The following is a 22,712-nucleotide window of genomic DNA, read 5'->3' as shown; positions in this document are numbered from 1 at the left end:
CCTGGATTGTTGGATGGACTTCGCTGCTACTGCTCAGAAGACAATGCCAATTAGAAAGGAAAGCAGCACAGAGAATCCACCAAATGCTTTTAACTTCTGCCAGCTACACAGAGAATAGAATTAATGTCTAAGAAAAACATATAAAAGTGACACCTGTACTCAAACAGCTCATCACCACCCAAGCAGCTGCATTACAACTGGACACTGTGAGCAAGTGCTGACAGATTTCCCTGGTTCCACAGCTGCCTTCCCACCCTTCCCCAGGACAAGAAGATGCAGGACACCCAGGGGTGCTGGCCTCACTGCCCAGCCACTCTCACTGCTTCAACTGCAGGAACAATGCTGATTTCAAGGGATCATGGGCTTGTTTAAAGTCACCCGAGCTGGAGCACAGCTGGGGCTCATGCCCATATGGCAAATTTCTCTCTTTAATCTAACTTTGATAGTGAGATGTGTTAAATCTTTGATTTTATTGGCAGATACTGACTGTATTTGCCTAACCTCTGAAGCCTGGTGATTGACAGTGTTAATGTACTTTTTAATAGATGAAAAGGGAAATGACAGCTTTTGGCTCACTTTCAAGCACATTTCTTCACTGCAAAATACTCTACAGCTCAACCTGCTTTTCATGCAACCTAAGAAATCTATTCTTTATAGTGTTGCTAATAACTGGTGGCATGCTGAAGAAAACTGTAGCTCAATAGGAACACTTACTGTGGGAGCTACTTGACTTCCTGAAAGGAAGATGTTTTCTTCCTTTCTTTAATCTCAGCTGCATTGATCTGATCTTAGAAAATCCCAGACAGAAGTTAAACACTACTTCAAAATGATTTCTCCACTCTTTCTACACCAAACAAAGCTTACCCTCAGACTTTTCAAGTGCAGCAGTTATAACAAGACACTGGTGGTTCCAGCATCAAAGATGCTCTGTATGGACTGCTGAGGCTGAGTTCCACATGTTCCACATGAAGGAAACTGTTCACACAATCAGTGGTTCTATGATTTGGTCTGGAAGGGACATTAAAGCCCATCCTGTTCCACCCCCTGCCAGGGACACCTTCCACTAGTCCAGGTTGTTCCAAATCCCATCCAACCTGGTCCTGGACACTTCCAGGGATGAGGAAGCCACAGCTTCTCTGGGTACCCTGTGCCAGAGCCTCAGCACTCCCACATGGAAGAATTTCTAGCAAGTCTGAGGAGGGGAAAGCTGTGGTTTGCATTACATGCTGTGAGAGACTGGCAAAGGTGTTTCTGTGCCCAGATATCCTTGTCTGCATCTGAGCTAATATTCAGAACCCAGAAATTCATAAAAGGGCTCTCCAACCATAACAGAGTAACATTTCTATGGAAAATGGGAGGGTGCCAAGTCATAAGAGTCTCTGCAAAGGCCTAATTAACATGAATAACACAGCTGGATATTTTATGTATCAGCTAAGTCCCTCCTTCCTGCCACTTAAGAGTAAAAATAGTTGAATGTTTTATGGAGGTTAATTCATGCTTGCTTAGGTGTGATTCCACTTTAAGAGAAGGCAGAATAGACTCTTGCAGCCATCCATATACAAGGCACATGGACAGCCTGTCTAAATTATGTTTGCTGAAGGAAGTCACAGCAGAGGAGGTTTGTCAGAAAAATGTGAATAGTTGCCAGAGTATCAAAGGAATTGCCCTTCCTTCCATTCCAGACTTGGGTTTCAGAGTAGATGAGCTGATATCATCACCTGACAGGTTACAAGATAATCAGAAAAGGAAAGAGTAATGGCAAAGTACAAAGTAAAATACAAAGAAATCTAAAAGAAAAACAGCATGGTTTATCAGGAGGTCAGACAGTTGGTTTTATCCCTCTGATGGCTGTTCAGTTCAGAATACAATCTGGCATGCTTCTTTACAAATACACATCATCTCAATTAATCTGAGGTGGCAGCAGCTCCCAGACCTGCACAATCCCTTTGGACCCTGCACCAGAGCAATGGCCAAGAGAAGCACCTTGGCAACCAAAGCCCCTGCAGTGTGTTACCCTGGGCTGCATGAGCTCTACTGCAGCACTGAGCCCAGGCTGCAGAGCCTGCCCAGCTCAGCTCTACCCACCACTGCAATACCCACCTGCTCTGCTGCTCCATGGCAGTCCAAACAGCAGCTTGTGTCCAGGAAAGATTCAATCACTTGTACAGTAACCACAGAAAGTGCTTCTACAAACTGTTTCCATTAAAAGGACAGAAAATATTTGCAATTGAAGCCACTACACTTAATTCTTATTCAGAGTCTCAGACTAGCCTAACCCATAAACATTCCCACCTCAGCTGTGCAATTTTGTTTCAATGTAGGCAAGAAACTATACAAGCCTAGATCTGGGTTATTCAAATAGCTGTAGGCACTGAATTGTTAGAGCTGCCTTGGAAAGCAAGTAATAATAGCTTGCAAAAAGTTGTCACACTTACATTCATCTCACTATCCTCATTTAGTCCATTAAATGTAGTAAGCTACTAAATAATAAAAACAAGAATAAAAGAAACAATAAGTAACTCTGACACAAAGACCTGTATTTTTATATAATGGGAAAAAAAAAAAAAAACAGTTTTGTTTTTTTTTTAAACATGACTTATTACTCTCTATTAAAAAAAAAAAAATCACATCAGTACCAGCAAGGCTCAGAGTGCAAAGAGGTGCTGAGGAGCCAAGCCCCCTGCCACCAAACACACTTTCCAAGGGTCACTCCACACAGCACCAGAGCCTGGCCCAGGCTGAGCAGGGCAGGAGCAGGGAGCAGCTCTGGCCAGGCAGCTGTGCTCTGGGGGAACAAACCCAAGCTATGCTGCCAGCACAATCCATACAGCTTTAATAAATATCCCAATAGGAATGTTACTGACACTTTTAACTGTGGCTAACCAAAGCGCAATGGTCTCAGAGATCGTTCCAATTAAGCTGATGACACAGACAGGTATTTTATTATTTATAAAGCCCTGGTTTTTGCAGCATAGGAGAAAGCAATCTGAGAGCATTTCCCTATTCATTACTCCAAACCTTTTCAAACCAGCATCTCTGCAAAAAATCCCTCTATGCTGGGCTTCTGCAGTTAGGCAGAAGTTATGAACCACAGTGTTTGCCTCACATAGGGAATCCTTTTCCATTCCTCCAGAGACAAGCTTTCCTTCCCAAACAAGCTTTCCTTCCCCTCTCTGGGCTGAACCAGTCCACCCAACCTGTATTAAGAAATTCTACAATTTTATTTTGCCTGTATTTTCTCAGATTTGTATGCTTAGCTGCTCCTGTCAAGCTAATATTCCAAGTTCCAGTTAAATACACTTAGCAATACAAGCTGCTGCTTCTCTTACAAATTGACCCAGGAATCCCTATTACAAGGGTTGATTTACCAGAGCAGGGTATTTCTACTTAAATAAAGCAACACAGAGAAGAATGTTACAAATATACCAAAAAGCACTAATGTCATTTGGCAGCTGAAGATTTCATTCTTTCCACAAAACATTGCAAAGTGACATTGAAGCTAATCAGAAAGACTTCAAATCATGAAATTATTTGCCAGTGTTCAATTCAAATACAGAACTCTGACAAACATGTACAAACACAGCAAGATGATGAGCTGTGCAGAGCAGTGCTTACAAATCCAACCTGACTCGGGGGTGCAATGCAGGTACAATGGACATATCACGCACCCTTATGCTACAAGGCATAAGTTCTGACCTTAACCAGCTCTCACATCCTCTTATTTCACCTCCACCTACATCTAACTTCATGCTCATTTTTAACCTCTTTTGTCAGCTCTTGAAGTAACAGACCCAGTTTAAGAGAAGCTTTGTGCATGTCATGGATTTTTCTTCTAAACCAAAGTAAGCTCTAGTAGAAATTCAAATGGATGAGCAGGACTGAAGGGATGATTTTAGGTATATGAGAAGGTTACAAGACCCATACACAGGAATTAAGGAAGATTGCATTAATCATCTAAAAGGATTCAAATATTGCAAGTAGAGCAATTCCATTTCCTAACAGGAACAAATTCAAACAATTTCCCTTGCACAAATTTCCATAATTACAAGTAATAATTATCTTCTACACTGAAATTCTGCAGTACAGCACTTACTGCAAAGGACATTCCCATCAAATGCTCTATTTAGGAAATAGAGGAGGAATATTTTTCTTGGTGAATTGTATGTTGCCATCACATTGATTAACCCACGCTTCTGCTCTGCCAAAATATGCATCTATCTTTGATAACCTTAACAAGAATCACCAAACCCTACTTAATGACCCTATAATTAGGTTTTCATAAAAGCCTAAAATATATGGATTTTTAGAAGCGCATGCAGAAGAGGAATAGATCATATCCACACATTACATCAAAGGAAGATCAGTTATAGCACTGCATATTGGACATACAGTTCTGCTCTGCTGAGGGAATCAAAGGCTCCAAGACAGCATTTGGATATGCATTCCTTTTTGGGCAATAAGGACAAGTATGGCAACAGCTGCTCCAGTATTTGCAAAAACTGTATAAATGCAAACAAAATACCAGAGGTTACGAGAAACTAATATTTGCATTTGTTGCTTTTGTGCATAAGGAAAATGTCTGTCAGCTGTTCTCCTTGTGCATAAGGAAAATGTCTGTCAGGAACATGTAATGTCAGTTATTCACCATTTTTCATAAGCAAATATGTACAATCCCACATCTCTTGTGACCAGCTGTGGGAGCAGAGTCCACTGGACTGCTGCTGCTCCCATACATCTCTGTTACCCTATAACATCCCAATTCAGCCTTCCAGCAGTACAGCAAAACATCCTGCTCCAAGCCTGTGGAAAGGGGAGCACAGGGTTGATCTTCTGCAGCACTTCAGCCATCAGTGATGGGCTGAGCTTGCTCAAAGCACAGCATCCTCCAGGCACTGCAGAACAAGAGTTTTCAAAGCAAGTCTATCAGAGCTCATCACTGACCCTACAGATAAACAGTAGTATCAAAGAGTGTTTAGTGTGCTGAAAGACTCTAAATGGTCACAGACAGGTGAAAGTCAATCACCCACACAGCAGGAGACCCTGAAGCACGTGAGATGAGAAAGGCAACAGCAATTTGATAGCAAGAGATAAAATGATAACATTTTGGGGGACTGTGCCTTCAAAAGTTGTTGGGTCTTCGCTGTACACAGTAAAGAAAAAGAGTTTGCAACATCAAGCAGGTGTCAGGTATCTTACTATGCCCATAAGACTGGAAGTAAAGATATAGAAATTCTCATCAGATATAAAAAATCTTAGATAATGCACTATAGTTACAAAGTGCACATTTCATCACAGAAATCTGTGGGAAATGGGGTAAGACCACCTATCAGGATTTTGCAGAGTTTCCTACTGGAAATATTCAAATCAGCCCTGTTCCCACCCAGTCAGCCTTCCCCTCAAGGAGGTGCCCTCATGCTCTCCCCTCTCTGAAAGAAGCTTTTTGATTTCAGTCATTGTTAGGAGGAAGGCAGGACAGTGGTCCATCACAGCACGGATTACCAGCTCAGATCGCTATGAATTCAGGCATAACATCATTCCAGAGCCAAGGACTGTATTGCCTTAAATGGAAAAGATCTGCAATATCTAACAGGTCAGGAATACTATCCTTTTCTGTTTATTTAAGCATATAAGAGGGTAGATTTAGATTTTAAAAGTCTCTTAAAAAATATAAAATAGGAAAGCTTGTGAATACTCCTCTGATAACTGCCAGTTATGAAAGTGGGGAAAGAAGTGAGGGTGAAAAAGGAAAAGAAGAAAAAAAGGGGGGGGGAAATATTTTTTTAAAAATTAATTTCCTTGTTTTCACCTAATATGAACAGAATTCTGGAAAATTAGTTTAATTTTCCAGCTTAGAAAAATCATGGCATTTGCCACATCAGTAAATCCTCATGTAACCAATCCCAGTGCTGCCCATCACCTGCCAACCTGCCCAGAGAAGGACACCAAGGTCAGCTAAGCTCATGAGCCTTTGCAGGAATTACCAGCCTTGCAAGCATTCCTCAGTCCTTTTCCACAGCATAATCCATTTCACCCCCCAACACAGAATGAAAAAGTGACTTTTACACCCATAGCCCACCTAGGAGCCAGCCCATTCCATTCCCCACGGAAAAGGACTCTACAGCCTGTGACATTTTAGCTGCAGTACAATACAGATTGCAATCACTATAGATTCCCCACAGTGCTTGCTTGTAAGAGTCACACAGACATCATTACTGACAAGAACAAGGTCACAAAAAGGTATTTCATTGTTTCTAGTGAATAACAGAGGTTGTCCCAGGAACCCAAACACTCCCATTCAACCCCACTTCAGCTCCAAATGGCACAGCAAGAAAACAGCTCCTCTCCCATGGAGAACATGATGTGTGTGCCCAGATTCAGTAGCAGCAGGAACAGATGGAGCCAGGAATGGTGGCACAAAGTTACAGATTACAAGAACAAAAAACATAAATCTGAGCTTTCGGATCCTACTATTACACAGTGACCAAGATGAAATGCACTAATCCAGTCTCCAGCACCTACTGAAAATGCAAACAGAGGACTTGGACATACCATAATATACACATTCAGATTTCAAAAAACAAATACAGATCTCCAAGAGAGTAACTTATGGCAGAGAGATAATGAGATTTGCATGAATTTACTAAGAGCATATTTTCTTCTGTACTCCAGGAAAACTGAAGAAGCTGTTTGTACACAGAGGCATTACACATGAATGAATCTTCTTACAGAAATGTTCTTGGTAAATATGCCTAACTTGTGGCAGTCAGGAACAAAGGGATATCTCAGCTCAGCCTTGTGTTGCTATTGATGATTTACTGAATCCTTCATGACATCCACACCCACCGCAGTCAGTTCAGGTTTTGTCCAGCATTTAGTCACAGAATTGATTAGCAATTGACTCCTATGTGCAATTTTGTTTAGTATCTAAACCAGCTGCTGTTATCAGACTGAAGCAGGCAGAATTTCCCACACTGCTCCTACACATAAACAAGGTACATTTCATAAACATGAAGCACCACTTCATGTAACTTGCTGGCCTGAACAGTTCAGAAAGAAGTGCTCTCCCCTGAACTCCAGTACCCCATTATGCACTCACAAGAATAATAACATCTTAATTGTTATACACAGATTCACTATTCTGCATCAGCAAACACGACCACACCACCATCCACACTATTCTTTTCTCTCCCCTTAGCCCAGAGGCTGCAGCAAACCCTGGCCAACAACAGGTGAGAGCATCCCAAGGCAAGTCCAGGGCAATGGGATCCAGCAAAAATCACCATTTCACTGAGGAGGGAGCCACTTGAGCCAGCATCCTCTGGGCAGCACACGTGGCTCTGCCAGCAAACCGTACCCTGGAGGCAAAAGAGGTTTTGATAAGGGAAAGATTTCATTCCAGAACTATAAGAACTGCCAGCCTGCCCTCAGTGCCAGAGAAGATCATGGAAGAGGTCATCAGAGAAGGGAACAGAGCTGGGGAGGGATCTGGAGCAAATCTGATGAGGAGCAGCTGCAGGAGTTGGGGAAGCTCGAGGGGATCTTCTCCCTCCCTTCAACTCCCTGAAAGGAGGCTGGAGCCACCTGGGGGTTATTCTCCTGAGTGACAAATGACAGGAGAAGAGGAAATGGCCTCAAGTTATACCAGGGAAGGTTTAGTTGGATATTATTGAAAATTTCTTCATGGAAAGAGTTGTCCAGCCCTGGCACAGGCTGCCCAGGGTAGCAGTGGAGTCAGCATCCCTGTAAATGTTCAAAACCATAGGATGTGGCACAGGAGTACATGCTTTAGTGGTGAACATGGTGATGCAGGGTTGACAGCTGGATTTGGTGATCTTGTCCAAACATAACAATTCTATGAAATTCCTAAAAACTGAGCTGCTGAACAGACTGACATGGCTGATTTTATGCTTTTCAAAGAATATGATCAATGTAACGAATCAGTCATGGCTGCAGCCAGAGCCTGTATAATTCCTGGCTCCTGAGATGCTGTCAGCATAGTTGTGCTCACCCAAAGGCAGGGGATGTCTCATGCTGGAATTCCAGCCTGACTTCCCAAGGCAACAGACTCACACACTGCACTGGCAGCCCCGGGCTCCTGGGCCCAGTGCCTGCATCCCAGGGCACTTGGCCAGCATGGACCTTGCTCTGGACTAGAAGACAAGGATGGAGGGGGAACCTGGAAGGAAGTGGAGCCAGAGGTGAGTCACCAAGGTCCACAGGAAAAGTGTCTTTATTAGTTCTGATGCTTGTGGGAAAAAAAAACAGTAAACAGCAGTAATTTTTTAAACTTAAAAACACACATGGTTTACAACAGGAGTATTTCAGTCACGAGCAAATTCAGTTTTTCACTTGCTGAAGGCAAGAGAACTGGTTACACATTCCAGGCAATAGCTGTATCTGTGAATCACCAGACAAAGGAGCATACTCCAGGGTTACACACAGGACTAATAAACTGCATGAGATTCTATACAGCACCGTTTCACAGCTGTGAAAGCAAATATCTCTCAATGAGCAAAACACCTTAAACGTTTAATAACAAAAACATGGGTAAAGAAAAGAACACAAGTGTAAATAAATAAACCAAGGGAGATTCCCGATTCAGCAAAGCAGCACATGCATTCAGCTCTTATTTGGGTATTCTAATAGGGACTAGGCAGGGAAATGACTTCTTGGAAGTCACTTGAGGAAAGGACCAGCAGTACCACGGGCTGTGGTGCCACTCAGTGCTGCCCTGTCTCATTTTCTGTGCCACTCAGAGCTGGGGCAGCAGAACCTCCTGCGTGGTCTGCACAGCCTCTTTCCTGAGGCTGCTGCGAGCAGCACATGACGGCAGCACTGCAAGGGCGCCGGGCCAGCAGAAATCCCAGCCGTGCTCACGTGAGGCTGCTGGCAGCACGGACTGAAGAACCTCTGCTGAGATTCCCTGGGACTACAGCTGAGCACACAACCTAGTCCAACACGAACATAGTTTGCATCACATCACATCACATCAGAAACAGGGATTATTTTTTTGCTCAGACAAGCCTGACAGTTCAGAGAAGTTCAGCTGTCTCGTGTACCCTCTACACAATCAAATTTGGTTGCCCAAAATCAACTCGATGTGGATACAGACAATAATGCAGAGAAAAAAAAAAAACATCTGACATGGTGATTTAAGCATACGTGGGTGAGCCAATACTGCCGAGTGAATCCTGACACTCTGAACAGAATCTTCCAGAGCCGAGGAGTCCAGCCAACAGCCAAGAATAATATTTCAGTGGTTCAGTCAATACAGCTGTAACCATGGCCTGGAGGGGTTTCCACAGCCGTAACCACAGGAGTGACTGCACATTCGCTTGAAAATAGTAAAAACAGACATTTAAAAACCTACAGCTTGTAGACATCTTAAAACCGGTTTGAAAGGAGGCACAGAGGGGCCTGAAAAATGCACCAACACTCCCACCAAGCTTGACTGTCATCTGTTTATCCTTCTTCCGAGACAATGACTTGAAATAAGAACTCCTCTCACTAGGTACAATCACTTGCTTGGAAAAAACCCTGAAGGAACAGCTTCAGACTAGCTGAAAAGAGATGAGGTACTCGTGTACAAAGCCCGAGTGATCAGCCGGAGCTGCAGTGGCACAAGGCACGTTCCAACCAGGACAGTCTAACACCGTTTATTCGTGTCTCACACTCACAGCCAGAGACACTCTCATGCCTTTCACATATGATTCCTATTTCTTCCCTGATGTAAGACACAGTATCACACAACATGCTACAGAAGGAGCCCTGCTGGTTCAAGCAGGCTTTCCCAAACGAAAAAAAAAACAACCCAAAACCAAAAAACCAAACAAAAAACTAAAATGGGAAAAAAAAAAGAAAATAAAAAGTTTAATAGTCCACAGCTGCCAGGAGCAAAGGGTCACTGCCGCAGAGGGGCGGCACAGCCCACTCGGTTTGCTGGGTTTTCCCTTCAAAGAATATCCATAAAACGCACTGCCAAGCGCCAGGGAACAGCGTCCTGCGCCGCGGCCCCGCACGGACACCGCGCACCGCCCGGCGCGGGGCCCTCCGCGGGCACCGGGAGCCGCGGCCGTGTCGGGCGCGGCCGGAGCGCCGCCTGCACCCGCCCGCGGCACCGAGCGGCGGCGGCGGCTCCCGCGGCGGCCCCGCCGGGGCCAGGGGAGCGCCGAGGGAGCGGGTCGGACCCTCCCGGCACTCACCTTCTTCCGGGGCTGCCATTTCATCATATTTGTAGAGCGGGGACGTGCAGCATCAAGGTGGCGCTGGGGCGGCGGGCGCAGCGGGGCCGCAGCCCGCGGTCATGCTGCCCGGCCCCGCCACCAGGCCCGCGCCGCGTCCCGCGGGACAGCAGCCGGCCCGGCCGCGCGGGCCATGGGCGGGGGCTGTACCCAGCCGGCGGCTCCGCCCGCACCGGTCACGCCCGGGGCCCGCGGGGCGCGGCCGCTCCCGGGCGCATCGCGGGCGGCGAGACCCGAACCAGGACACGGCCCCGGCCCGGCCCGCCCGGCGCGCGGCAGCTCAGGGGCGGCGCCCGCCCGGCCCCGCCCCCGCCGCGCGCCCGGCCCCGCCCCCGCCGCACGCGAGCCCGCGGCGGGCACAGACGCACCGGGCCGGCAGGGGGCGCTGCGCGCGGGAGCGGCTCTTGCGCCCCCTGTCGGTGTCACCCGGCACGGGGACAGCCCGTGGGGCACCGGCACACGGGGACAGCCCCGGTGTCCGGGCGTCCAAGGACAGGGGGACAGCCCCCATGTCAGGGGCACACGGGGACAGTCCCCATGTCAGGGGCACACGGGGACAGCCCCCGTGTCCCGCACACCGGCGCGCTCCGGGCACACGGAGGTGCGGCGGTGCCGCAGCTGGAAGGGCTGTGCAGCCCCAGCTCTGCCGTGCGCTCACGTTCTTTCCCCGCGGAGCTGTCGCTGCCAGGGCTGGGGCCATCTCCAAGGAGCCGGTTATTCTAACATCACACAGCTCCAGCCTGAGCTCAGGGGCTGTTCTGAGACTGTTCTAATAAACGAACATAGGCTCAGGAGAATTACAAATCCTTAGGGCATGAAGACAATACAGTTTAACTCAGGGCTTACATTATTGAAATGGTGTAGAGGTGTAGTTTTCATTGCTGTGAGGAATGACCAACACTGGAGCATCTCAGAAGTAAACAATAAACTTAATGGCAAATGAAATATCAAAACAGATCAAAAAATGTTCACTGCCAGGTCCCTTGGAAATACAGCAGTTGCTTCTTTCTGTTGCAGCTCCTCAGTCCCAAAGGACAGCATGCCTTGGGTCTCAGGAAGGCCAGAGCACTGGCAGGGGTTTTTCAGCTCTAGCCTTGATGCTCAGATGCCACTCCCTGCCACAGTGACACAAAGCTCAGACACAGACCCAAAGCTGCCTTTAGCAGGTCCCATCTGGTCCCACTACCCTCAGACATGAGCTCTGTGTTTCTGCTCCCACACCTTCCCATGCATTACTGACTGCACGTGGCAGCACAGAGATGCAAGTGAAAAACAAAGCCTTGAAATGCAGCAGGGACTAAAAAGAACAGGTGTGGCTGGGAATGGGAACTCCTGCTGGTTTCACTCCCCAGAGCTAGTGTCTCACAGAGCTCTGCCCTTCTATTATACCAGCAACAGCAGAGCAGTGGGCTCTGAAACTCAGATTTAAATAAATTGAAAAACTGGTATTGACAATTCTGAAGAGTTCTGTACACAGCAGTTGGTGCCTGAGTCAAGAAAATAAGTACTCAGCATCAGACAATGCCGTTCTCCACATGGCTGTCAGAAGGGAGCTTCATCAAATTCACCAACAGATTACAAAATGTGGTGTTTTGACATAATCAACAGGAGGTTTTTGAAATTCTTCCCAAGTAAGGATAATTAAGTGGAAGCAATGCAGGAGCTGTTGTGAGAGACTGTAATGTTACAGTTAATGGCTTAAATATTGTTATGAAGGACTTTTTGCCCATTATGGCAACACTGTGTAAAGAAGCTGTGACCACCAAAGCCCACCCCTGGATGTGATTCCTGACTGAAGCTTTGGACTGTGAGCTAAGCTTCCTAAGGGAACTTGAGATAAGATAAAGGTGACACCATTTCCAATCATCTCAGGTCTAGTGACAAGGAAATATGCAAACAAACATATTTTATTCCTTTTACTACTTTAGAGTGAACAATGGTCATAATTTTGGCCAGCCGACACCAATACTTTTTATTTCTTTGCTTTCCTTAATTTACTGGTGTTTTAAAAATTTGTATTGTAGATCTGACAGTACAGTATATGGTCCTCCTTTCCTACACTCAGTGAATATCAGAAGCAAGCTGTGCATTATTAGACATATCTGATAGCTCTCAATCTTACAACTCAATGGATAAAAAAACCTTTTAAAGTGTCTTCTTCGAATTAATCTTTTGCAAGAACCTAGAACTCTCTGATGTATTATCACATTTCTTGCATAATCCTTTCTTTTCAATACATTCAAAGTCGATATCTTTGTTACACCTTGAAATTCCCTCTGCTCAACCCAAGCGAGCATCATCCAGGAGCAATCACACACTGTAAGCAAGAGAAGGTCCTGTTGGAGATGACCTGTTGAGCAGTTTGCTAGTCAGGCTATCCAAGCAGAATGAGGATTCAGTTCATTGTGTCACTCTACTTATGTAGCAGCTAAATTGGTCAGTGCTCAGCAGGTCCATGAAGAGTCAGAGTAACAACCTGCACTTCCCTGTGTACAGCCTGGGCTGGCAGTGTGAGATGCTTCAGTAACACCCACACAGCCAGAGCACTGCAGACCAAGCTCCTAACAGCTGAGTCCCTTGGCAAATTCATGAAGGATAATGAAATCAAGTCCTTTCATTTCTGAATTTATTAAAGCAGCTTTCAATTCATTACAGTGCTTCTGTGTGTGTCACTTTTCCCCCCTCCAGCCAGAGTGCTGAAGGCAGACACAGCACCTCACAAGGGTTTACAGATGAGACTCTGCATGAGTGCCTGAGCTGCAGCAGCTGCTGAGCAAGTGTGGCCTGCAAAAGGGAAAAAGGAGTTCAGAAAAATCTACTCTGGCAGGAGGGAACTCCCTTGAAGTGCAGGAATCCTCTCTTAATTACCAGACCAAGTCTTGTGACACAACTCCATCTATTTCACACCCTTCAGGAAATAAAGGGTCACCACCCACTCTATCATTATCCATGGCATCCTTTGGTGTTTCAAATGAAAGCCCTACTCCATGCCTTGGAGAAGAGAAGGGGAAATGGTGGGATAACAGGGGGAAGAGAGGTGATAATCAGAGAGAGAGAACACAGTGCCCACAGTGCCCTGTTCCACCATTCTTCCCTTCACAGCACAGTGAGAATCTCTGCTGGCACCTCAGTTGTGACTCTGTTATATAAACATGGTGTGCTGTGAGATACCTGTGAGACAGTCCTATGGCAAAATGTATTTCTGTGCTTCAATGGATAGGAAACCTATCCTAAATTTTAACTGCATCTTCCCAAGGAAGGTGTTTGCCTTCAGAACTGTTGAGACTCTGTTATTGGCTTAGGAGGCTTCAGTTCTACCCTTACAAGATCCTGAGCAGAAAACCATGCTTGGGACCTGCTTCTAATTATGACTTGCCCCTCCTTTTTTCCATAGGAAGTACAATTACTGCTGCTATGGAGACAAGTGTAATTCAGGCAAGATGTGGGTCAAAGCAATACTTGGAAGGCAAAGATTCACAGAAATGAATGCACCCTTTCTGCTATCTGTCCTCTCCTGGAGAAGGGTCTTCCAGTCTTCCCTTGCCAACTTTCTTCACCATGTGCTGTCTCAGGTAAGGAGGAGCCAAATAAATCACCTGTAATACCTGAAACTTCCTCCCTTGTCCCACCTTACCCAGTGACTCCAGCCATTCACAGGATCTGCCAGCACTCACATCTTCAGTGTCTCTGTGGGCATAACAGTCTCAAAGAAGCTCTTACTAGCCCAAAATGGGAGACTTACATTAATTTAGTGGAGAAGGCTTTACAAACTTAAATGATGTTTAAGGTTCCTGAACCAAAACACTGCTTTTATTCCCCAAGATCATCCCCTCTGCTTGCCCCTCAGAGTACACCATAAACACATTTCTATGAATTCTTTCCAAAAAACCCAGTTGCAAGCTGGATTATCTTACATGCAGACAGTAGTGAGACTGAAAACAATCTTGCCCTTCCTGATATGATGCTGCTTGGACTAAAGGCCTGAGATGATAATTTCCTGGAAGAAGCAATTGATTCAAAGGAAAGGTTTGCGTTGAAGTGAAGGAATTCTGTGTCTGAATATGAAATAACATCAAGCAGGATAGAGGATGGCTGTGGTACCTTTAAGGACACTCTTGCACCGAGGAAACAGATCCATCAATACACTAGAGGAACCAACAAGCTCCCAAATCCTAGCAGCAAATTAAATGTGAAACCTTTCAGTTATGGTTTAAAAATCACATCCCCACTTAGACACTTCTCCTGAAGAGGCAGACTTCAGATACACCTGACAATGACATGAAGAAACTGAAAGATAAAATAAATTAAAGTCAAACCTACTGCTTTAACAATTAGCTCTTCTGGAGTTCACAGGTGAGCAGGGAGGGAGTTAGAGTTTGGTGACATACTCTGCACATTAAATTTGTCCTGTTTTCAGGATACAGGACATACCTTCTCAATTTAAAGAAATCATAGGAGCATATGCAAACTTTTAATAAAAATTCTTTTTTAGCTTTGTCTGAAAGGGCTACACAATAAAACTATTGTATTGTAAAGGATCTGTTTTGTCTATTCTAAATTTCTCTTCCACACAGTGGAAATGTAAGCATGTTACCCAAACTATCCTACTCCTGAGCCCTGAGACACTCAACAAAAGATCTTGTAACTGTAAGAAACAGCCCTTAAACTCCCTAAGGACTCTTCTCTTACTGATTTAGAATGATAGGCAGTTCACCTGCTGAACTTTCTTGTAAAATGTGTACCAGGAATTTTGTTTGTGTCTGTTCACATTTTCAGTCAGGACTGTATGAATAAGAGATGTGACACAATTTATCCATATGCAGCACCATATCTTCCCAAAGCACAGCATGCTGTATCTCACAGCTGCCCTTTTCACTGCTGCAGCAGTAAGAGAACAGAGCAAAGAAATAAACTGAACTCCTCTACAATGACAAAGTGTCTACAGACAGCCAACAAACCCTCAAAACCAGAATCAGATAAATCTTCTTCAGAAAGATAAATGTTCAAAGAGCAACTCCTTCTACAGTTAATCTGAAGAATACCTTGTCATTGCCACATCAGAGATAACCATTTCCAAAGAGGGAAACAAGGTGTTGTAAAACCCTACAGCATCACTGAAATCACTGGAGCAGAGACAATTTGGCCTCTCTGAGGAGTCACATCCAAGATCCTTAGAACAGAAGAGTTCCAGTTGGGAGGAACCTAAAACAATCACCCAGTGCAGTTTGCTGAGGAGAAGCATCTCCAACTCTGCACTACAATGAAGGTTTCTGATGCAGTTTTAGTCAGCTTCACTACTTCAAACTGTAAAATCAGGAGAGCTCACCAAAACAGGAACTTGAGATCCTGTCAGTGACCAAGGCAGCCCAAATTAGCTTTGTCCTACAACAGTGAAGCAGCACACGAGGCTCAGTCAGAACCTGACTTCAATGGCATTTTTCTGCATAAAGTTCTGAGAGCATTTAAGAATAACCAGGACAGCTGTTGGCTCCAGCCTAAAAATGCAGAACCCATCTGTTTAATTTACCTTCATGTGCTCAAACATCCAGCACTGAAAAAGCATAAGGCTTAAAGAGGTAATAAAATTTTTCTCTATGGAGAAACAGAAGGAGACAACCATGCAGCAGTTTTCATTCATGCCTGACAGGAAAGGTGAGGGGTGAACTATTTGCAAGAACTAAAAATAAAAAAATATTCAATCCGTACCTACATAAAAGTTTTTACTGATGATAAGAGGTTGGTTTAAAACACTTTTTTGAAGGTTATGTAAATGGAAGTTAATTACTAGATATTAGATTACTCTATAATCTATTTTTGCAATTAGCATCTTTTCTTATTGAAGTTCTGTTACAAAAGGTGACCCCAGAGCAGACCCAGAAGCACAAACCCAGTCTTGAAACCTGTACTCACTTCACCCTTCTTTTTCTTCAGCACAGATTTTTCTATTTTAAAAAGTGAGATTAGCAGCAGATACCTTAGAAACAGAAGCTTTTTGCACAGGGCAAACAGGAAAAAATAACATTATCTGCTTCCCTGGAATGTCTCTGCTGATGTGTTTGGACACCTTGGAACAAGGACTCTGGTGTCACCCACAGACGCCCAAAGCCCAGGCCCCACCATGCAGCAAAGAAAACACAATTAGGACTGAAATACTGAAATGTAATTAAGTAATTATAGCTGGAAAAAAGATTGTGGTATCTTTAACCTGATACACAGTAGCTTTGACAGCAGGTTCTGAATGTGGGTCAGAAATATTAAAAAAAAAAAAACAACCAAGTGTGGGAAGGAATTACCTGAATGAAACAAGCAAAAATAAGACAGGGGAAGAATTATCCAAAAACTTTTCAATTTATTAACCTCTAGGGGAAATGGAAAAGACTCAACAGATCTTGAATGATCTTGAATTACCCTCCTACACATGATGCCTCCTTTATATGCTGCATGTACAAGCAATGACAGACAAAAGAGAGACAAATTGGTTTGATATTCTCTCTGCCTGGGCACAGACTTTCACTGCTCAACACAGCATCATAGCAGGCTGTCAGAAATGCAGTGATTGTCAGGTTTTCACATTGCTACCCAACCACCACTCTATAAACATCAGAGTTTAGGTAAAATACTGCCAATAAGCTCATATTTACACTTCAGAGAAGTGTGCTGTTATTCTTCTTCTAATTAAGCTGTATAAAGGCTTAGGCCTAATTACCATGACTTTAATGTCTTAAAACTGAAACAGTTTTACAATGGTTTATTCCAAATCATTACAGGTAAAATAAAATAAAATAAAATAAAATAAAATAAAATAAAATAAAATAAAATAAAATAAAATAAAATAAAATAAAATAAAATAAAATAAAATAAAATAAAATAAAATAAAATAAAATAAAATAAAATAAAATAAAATAAAATAAAATAAAATAAATTTTTTTTTTTTTTTTTTAAGGAGTTCTTGTTGCTAGCCTCAACTGAAGTGCTTATCAAGATAGACAAGCTGGTCCCTAAATCTAACAGCCTGGCTATTAAATCAGTGATTTATTCTTCTGGGTGTCCTGATCATTCTAAGAGAACAGACAAAATCTAGGAACATACCTCTTGTAGATCCATCTTCTACAACATGAAGAAGACAGCAAATGGTGCATCTTGTTTTTGAGGAAGAAAACTCCTTTCTGATGCCACTTGGTAGAAGTTTATGCCTTGAAGTCTGGGAGCAGTTACCACACCTATCCAAGCACAGGGACACTGACAGGGCTGTGCCCTTCCCTATTAAAACAGCACAGAACACAATCTGCCTCCTGAGTTTTCCATGGCTTGCTGAGGACAGGGTCTCACTGCCAGCATGGCAGAAATGCCTGGGCATCCCAGGCAGGAGGATCCCTGCTGTGGGACAATCTCTGAGCTCAGCACAACAATTTCTACTCAACAAGTGTACAGTATGAGATCTCACATTCCTCTGAGAGGAACCATCAGAGCACCCTTAAGCAGATTCCTTAGGATGGCACAGTTCCAAAGATTCCAGAGTGGCAATTTACCTGTGTGACCACTACAGGAGACCTCTTTGTAGCCTTGCACACAGACCAGCAAGATTATAATGCTGTTAGCTAGCAATGATCCTTTTAGCAGGAAAAATCATCAGTAAACATTAAAAAAAAAATACATAAACCAGAAAAAAATCTCTCAAGCTTGAAATGTTCCATTTGGAGAAAGAATTCCTGACTTTCTGTAGGCGTTCTCCTGTTGCTGCCTTCCAGCATCTCCCCTCCTCCCTTTAATTAGAGCCTGTGCAAAAGGAGGGAGAAGCAAAGCCATATTTAACTCTCTGTACACCAATGACCAGATAACACATTCTATACTGAATAAAAAGATTTTTAGTTGATCTCAAAAACCAGGGGAAAAACATCTAGGAAAGAACCCCATATTTTCACCCTGAAATACAGAAAAGCTTAAACCCACCTTTGGCTTTATTGCATGTGAAGCACTGTTGGGTAAGAGATTCAAATAATTCCTGGAGGCCAGCTAATCTGCAGAGAGAGCTGTGCATCAGTAAAGAGAGCAACGTCTGGGACCAGAGCCTCTGCTGGAATGTGGAACCATTCTTAATAGGAAGTGCAAGTGAAAATTGGAGTCAACAGATTCCTTTGATTCTCCTCTGTTGCAAGCAACTCCTACGAAGAAGCCCTCAGTATGTTTTCTGGATAAAACAGGAATTTCTCCCAGCTCATCTAAGAAAAACACTGGGAAAGGCATTCTACACAGGCTGCTCCCAAGAGCAGAACTTGGGCTCCAGGACTGAGAAACCCCATGGAGTGTATTTGTACTCTGCACAGGACATTTCTCAGCATCTTTACAAAGCTGCTTTTTTCCATTTTTCAGAGCGCACATCTGGCAGCGCCGCGGCGCGAACAGCAGTTCCTGGCTCTCCGTGCATGTGTTCTGCATCCCATGACATCATGCACTCCTCAGCCTGCCAAGGAGCAGTCTCTGCTCTACAGACCACCAAAACAGAGCCCCAGCAGCCCTGTGGGGAACAGGGCTAACTTCCAGCCCCAAAAGTTTTCCCCTTGCAAAAGCTTGTTCAGTGTTTCATCTGTTGTGCTGCACTCTCTCCCACTCACACCCATTACTCAAAAGCAGTTTTCAAATCATTCCTAAATTGCTTCTATTCTATCCTGCCTGTAAAGATATTTTCTTTGCACAAGGCTGTAACTACTCAGTTACTTCTCAGCAGAACAACCCTTTCTCCTTTTATTCACAGTGGGTTTTTAACTCTTTAACAACCTGAAAACTGGGAAATCTGTATTTCTCAAAGAAACCTACATTTGTTTTTCTTTGCTATGGGTAATAGTAGGTGGCACTGTACAGATTGATTGTTCTCTGGAGATGGGATTAATGGCTCATCTTGTGTCATACTCATTACTTCACACTGCCTCAGCAGCACAGAAGCTCTCAGGCACGCTTAAGAAAATAGGTTCTACATTATAGGGCAAATCAGAAGAAAAATAATTCTATTACCTGAAAAATGTTCATGTTCAAAATCTTTCAAAACCATTTAAAGAAAGGCAGACAAATGCCAAGACCAAAGATCCATGACTTACACATTTATTGGTGGAGAGACCTGGAGCCAAGAACTGCTGCACGATTAGACCCTGGAATTTACCAAAACTGGCTCCCTGCTCCAACTCCTGTTATCAATCCCAAACTAATCAGCCAGAAGGAAATAGACATACAGATACTGCAACTTGGTCATGAAGTCACAATGAGAGATAAGGCTGCAAGATTTCCCTGCAATAATTTCACTAACAGAAGTAAAAAACAAGGTCTCTAAACCTAATTCCTCTTAAATAGGGCTTGTCAAAGGGGGGAGAAAAATTGCAACAGATTGATTACTCAAAATGACAAATTTCAGTTTTCTTCTCGTGCAAAGCGGTCTCGTGCAAAAGAGCCAACTCACTCATCAGGCAAGGGTCACTCAGAGGTTATCCACAGAAACAGGACACAGCAGAAGCCAGGTCTGTCACAAATTACCAGGCACACTGGCTCGAGGCAGCAGCAGCCCATAAATCCATCTCTCCCAAGACAGTACTTGCATTTCTAGATACATATGATTCCACTGACATCTCCTTTGCTTGCCACCAGAGCATTTCCAGATATCAGTCTAATGTTCCAGAACAGAAAAATGAGGGCACTTGAATGATTTCAAGTCACTGCACTCCAAATGAAAAAGCAATTTTTTCCTATTGCCTGCCCCCCTGACTGAAGGTTCTCGAGCCCAATTGCTGTGTTTGGCACCAGGTAACTGCACTCAGTAATTGTGGCTACTGCCACTCACTTCAGAGCACTCTTAGAAAGGTCACCCAGTTAACACCCTTGAATTTCTTTACATCCAGTACTATAATTAAAAAATAATTATTATTTTAGTATTTTTTCCAGTGACAACCAGCGTTTAAGTAATTTTCTTTATATTAATAAAGATTAAAACAGACTATGTAGTGTTTCTCACACTGAAATGTATATGTTTTGTTTATACTACCTCTTCCCCTCAAAAAAATCTCAGATTAATTAATTGCCACATATGATACTCCAGGGATAATGTATTTTCCTTTTTACTGTTGGTAGGGAAATACATGATATAAAGAGAATCCCAACTGCAGATAAAGTAAAAGACTTTAAAAATACCAGATTTAAAAAACACTGAAAGAAGAAAGAGTCAATCTGGCACTCCTACTCTGACTGTTTTGACTCAGGGCGTCCTGAATATTTCTAGTCCTTCTCACTTGTAACAGCAATGCAAGGAAATTTATGTTCCTGAATTTCAGTTCTGTGCCTGTTTTCGTGGCAAGTTCCTTCTGAGAGAGTCTTTATAGAAGCTTTAAAGAAAAGTTATCCTGTGATCATAAAGAGGGAGCGCTAATGAGTGTCATTAGAATGCAGCGCATCAACCCGAGATTGAGACACAGCCCAACATGATTAATGACCCTCCTGGAATGGCTACAGCAAAAGAGTGGGCTATCAAGGCCATCCTCTAATAGCTGAGTCCACCCACCTTCCCCACCTTCCCAAAGAGGTGTTCTCCCTTCCTGCTGTGACAGCTGTGGGTGCTGACAGTGCCAGCTCAATAGATGATCATCTCAATTCATCATCTTCTCTATTAGCAATTACCCTTGCTCATTTCAACATCAAGGTCAGTTTTATTTAGCATACTTATCTTTCAGAAAAGTGTCAGTGTTCTAAGCATGAGTTTTTCAGCATCAACTACTATTCAGTTATGTAAAAACAGGAATCTTTTTAATTCACAGCTAAGCTTATAATCATGTCCAATCAAACTAACTCAAAAATTATCTCAATTAATCCTTTGAAATGCATCAGCCAGTTCCTCAGTTCACCCAGTTATAGCAGTATCAAAAAAACTAGAGCTGAAAATGTATTTACTTGATTTTTACATTTCAGAACATCTTGAAAAGAGATTTGGCTGCAAAGATGACTGAAACCTATCTGGAAAGCAAACTGCATGTAAACTTACAGCTGTTTAAAGTTTATTACCTTTATTATAAAGGCACTATCTTGAAAGCTGTCACTTTCTGTAGCTCTGACATGCCCCCAACAAGGGTTTAGCCATAAAATATTAGGCACCTGAACACACTGTCCATGTGCTCCTCAAACATTACACCCAGCAAACTGCATGAAGGATCTCAGCACATGTCCCAGGCAGGCACCAAAATTAAAATTTTTCAGTTATAAAATCTCCCCTATATCTTGTTATTCTATAGCTTGTTCCAAAAGCTGTACACGTCCTAGAGATGCATGTTTGCTTTAAAGACATTTAGACTTGGTGGTCTTTAAAGGTCCCATCCCACCCAAGCCATTTCACGTGAACTCTGCGTTACAATAAGCACAGAATATCAACTTGAAAAGCTCCCAAAGGATTGAGTCTTGCATTGGTGGGAACAAGAGCAATTTCACAATAGTCTTCCAAGGGTGTGCACTGTAGAACATTCCTGGCACATGTGGCAGAGGCCTCCCCAGTGACCTCACTGTGCACGGGGCACAGGCAGGGCTGGGATGTGAGCTGTGCTCACACATTCTGTAATTTCTGATATCAGCACCTCCATGCCACTGAAGATTCTTTGCTCTGAGGGTGCTGAGGCTCTGGCACAGGTTGCCCAGAGCAGCTGTGGACACCTCCACCATCCCTGGAGGTGTCCAAGGCCAGGTTGGATGGGGCTTGGAGCAACCTGGGACAGTGGAAGGTGTCCCTGCCTGTGGCAGGAGGCTGGAACAAGCTCCCTGCCAACCCAATTCTGTGATTCCAGGAAAAGTACTGCTAAATCCTGCTATGTTTCCCAGCAGCTGCCAAAAAGCTGCAAGCCATACCAGCCCCATTTCAGCTCTTCCATTTGTAACACTTCTAATGAGCAGATGGTTAATTTTTGTGAACAGGGAGTAAGAAACAAAACAACTTTTGTTGGTGCAAGTGTCTCAGGGTCCTTTAGGTTATAAAAACCAGTTGTTTTGGATATCTGCTTAAATTTTTGACTGCAAATTTAGCCTTCCCTAGATTACGAGACAAATATTCATATCCTCCATTTGTTTTCAGGTAAAATAAAAACTTGCCAGACATTGTTCAAGGCTATTTAGTTATTTAGAAGTTGGGAAATACTTCAAGAGTAAAAAAATTTAATTGTGCCTGTTTCCTGTCTATTTCCAGCAATAAAATTTTTGTACCTCTAGATCACAAACAGTATGTGTTTCTCCACCTTTATTATTGCCACCTCACTAAAAATCAGCAGATGAAGCTCCCACACAACTGTGAGCACCTGACCTTCAGAGCCAGCTCCTCAAATACAACCTCAGGCTGAACCTGAAGGCTACACACCACTGAAAGTGTGAATATTTGAACAATGCTACTGCTCACTTCAGAGGCCAAGGGACTGGAGCAACCCCAAAGAAAGAAAAATAACTAGGTAACAAGCTTTC

The 22,712-nt window shown here is 43.7% G+C and overlaps 1 protein-coding gene across 2 annotated transcripts in view; it reads right to left on the bottom strand.

Moving 5' to 3' along the window:
- Positions 1-10,430, bottom strand: part of TTC28 (tetratricopeptide repeat domain 28) — a 77,553-nt gene extending 67,123 nt beyond the window's left edge. For both annotated transcript variants that reach the window (XM_084217599.1, XM_084217600.1), the window contains exon 1: positions 10,203-10,430. In XM_084217599.1, coding sequence (XP_084073725.1) covers positions 10,203-10,229 — 27 coding nt within the window. In that variant the 5' untranslated portion in view covers positions 10,230-10,430. The remainder of the gene's footprint in view (positions 1-10,202) is intronic.
- Positions 10,431-22,712: the final 12,282 nt, after the last annotated feature.

This window comes from Fringilla coelebs (assembly GCF_963513975.1).
Source record: "Fringilla coelebs genome assembly, chromosome: 17".
Classification (NCBI taxonomy): domain Eukaryota; kingdom Metazoa; phylum Chordata; class Aves; order Passeriformes; family Fringillidae; genus Fringilla; species Fringilla coelebs.
This window is presented reverse-complemented; position numbering and strand designations above follow the sequence as displayed.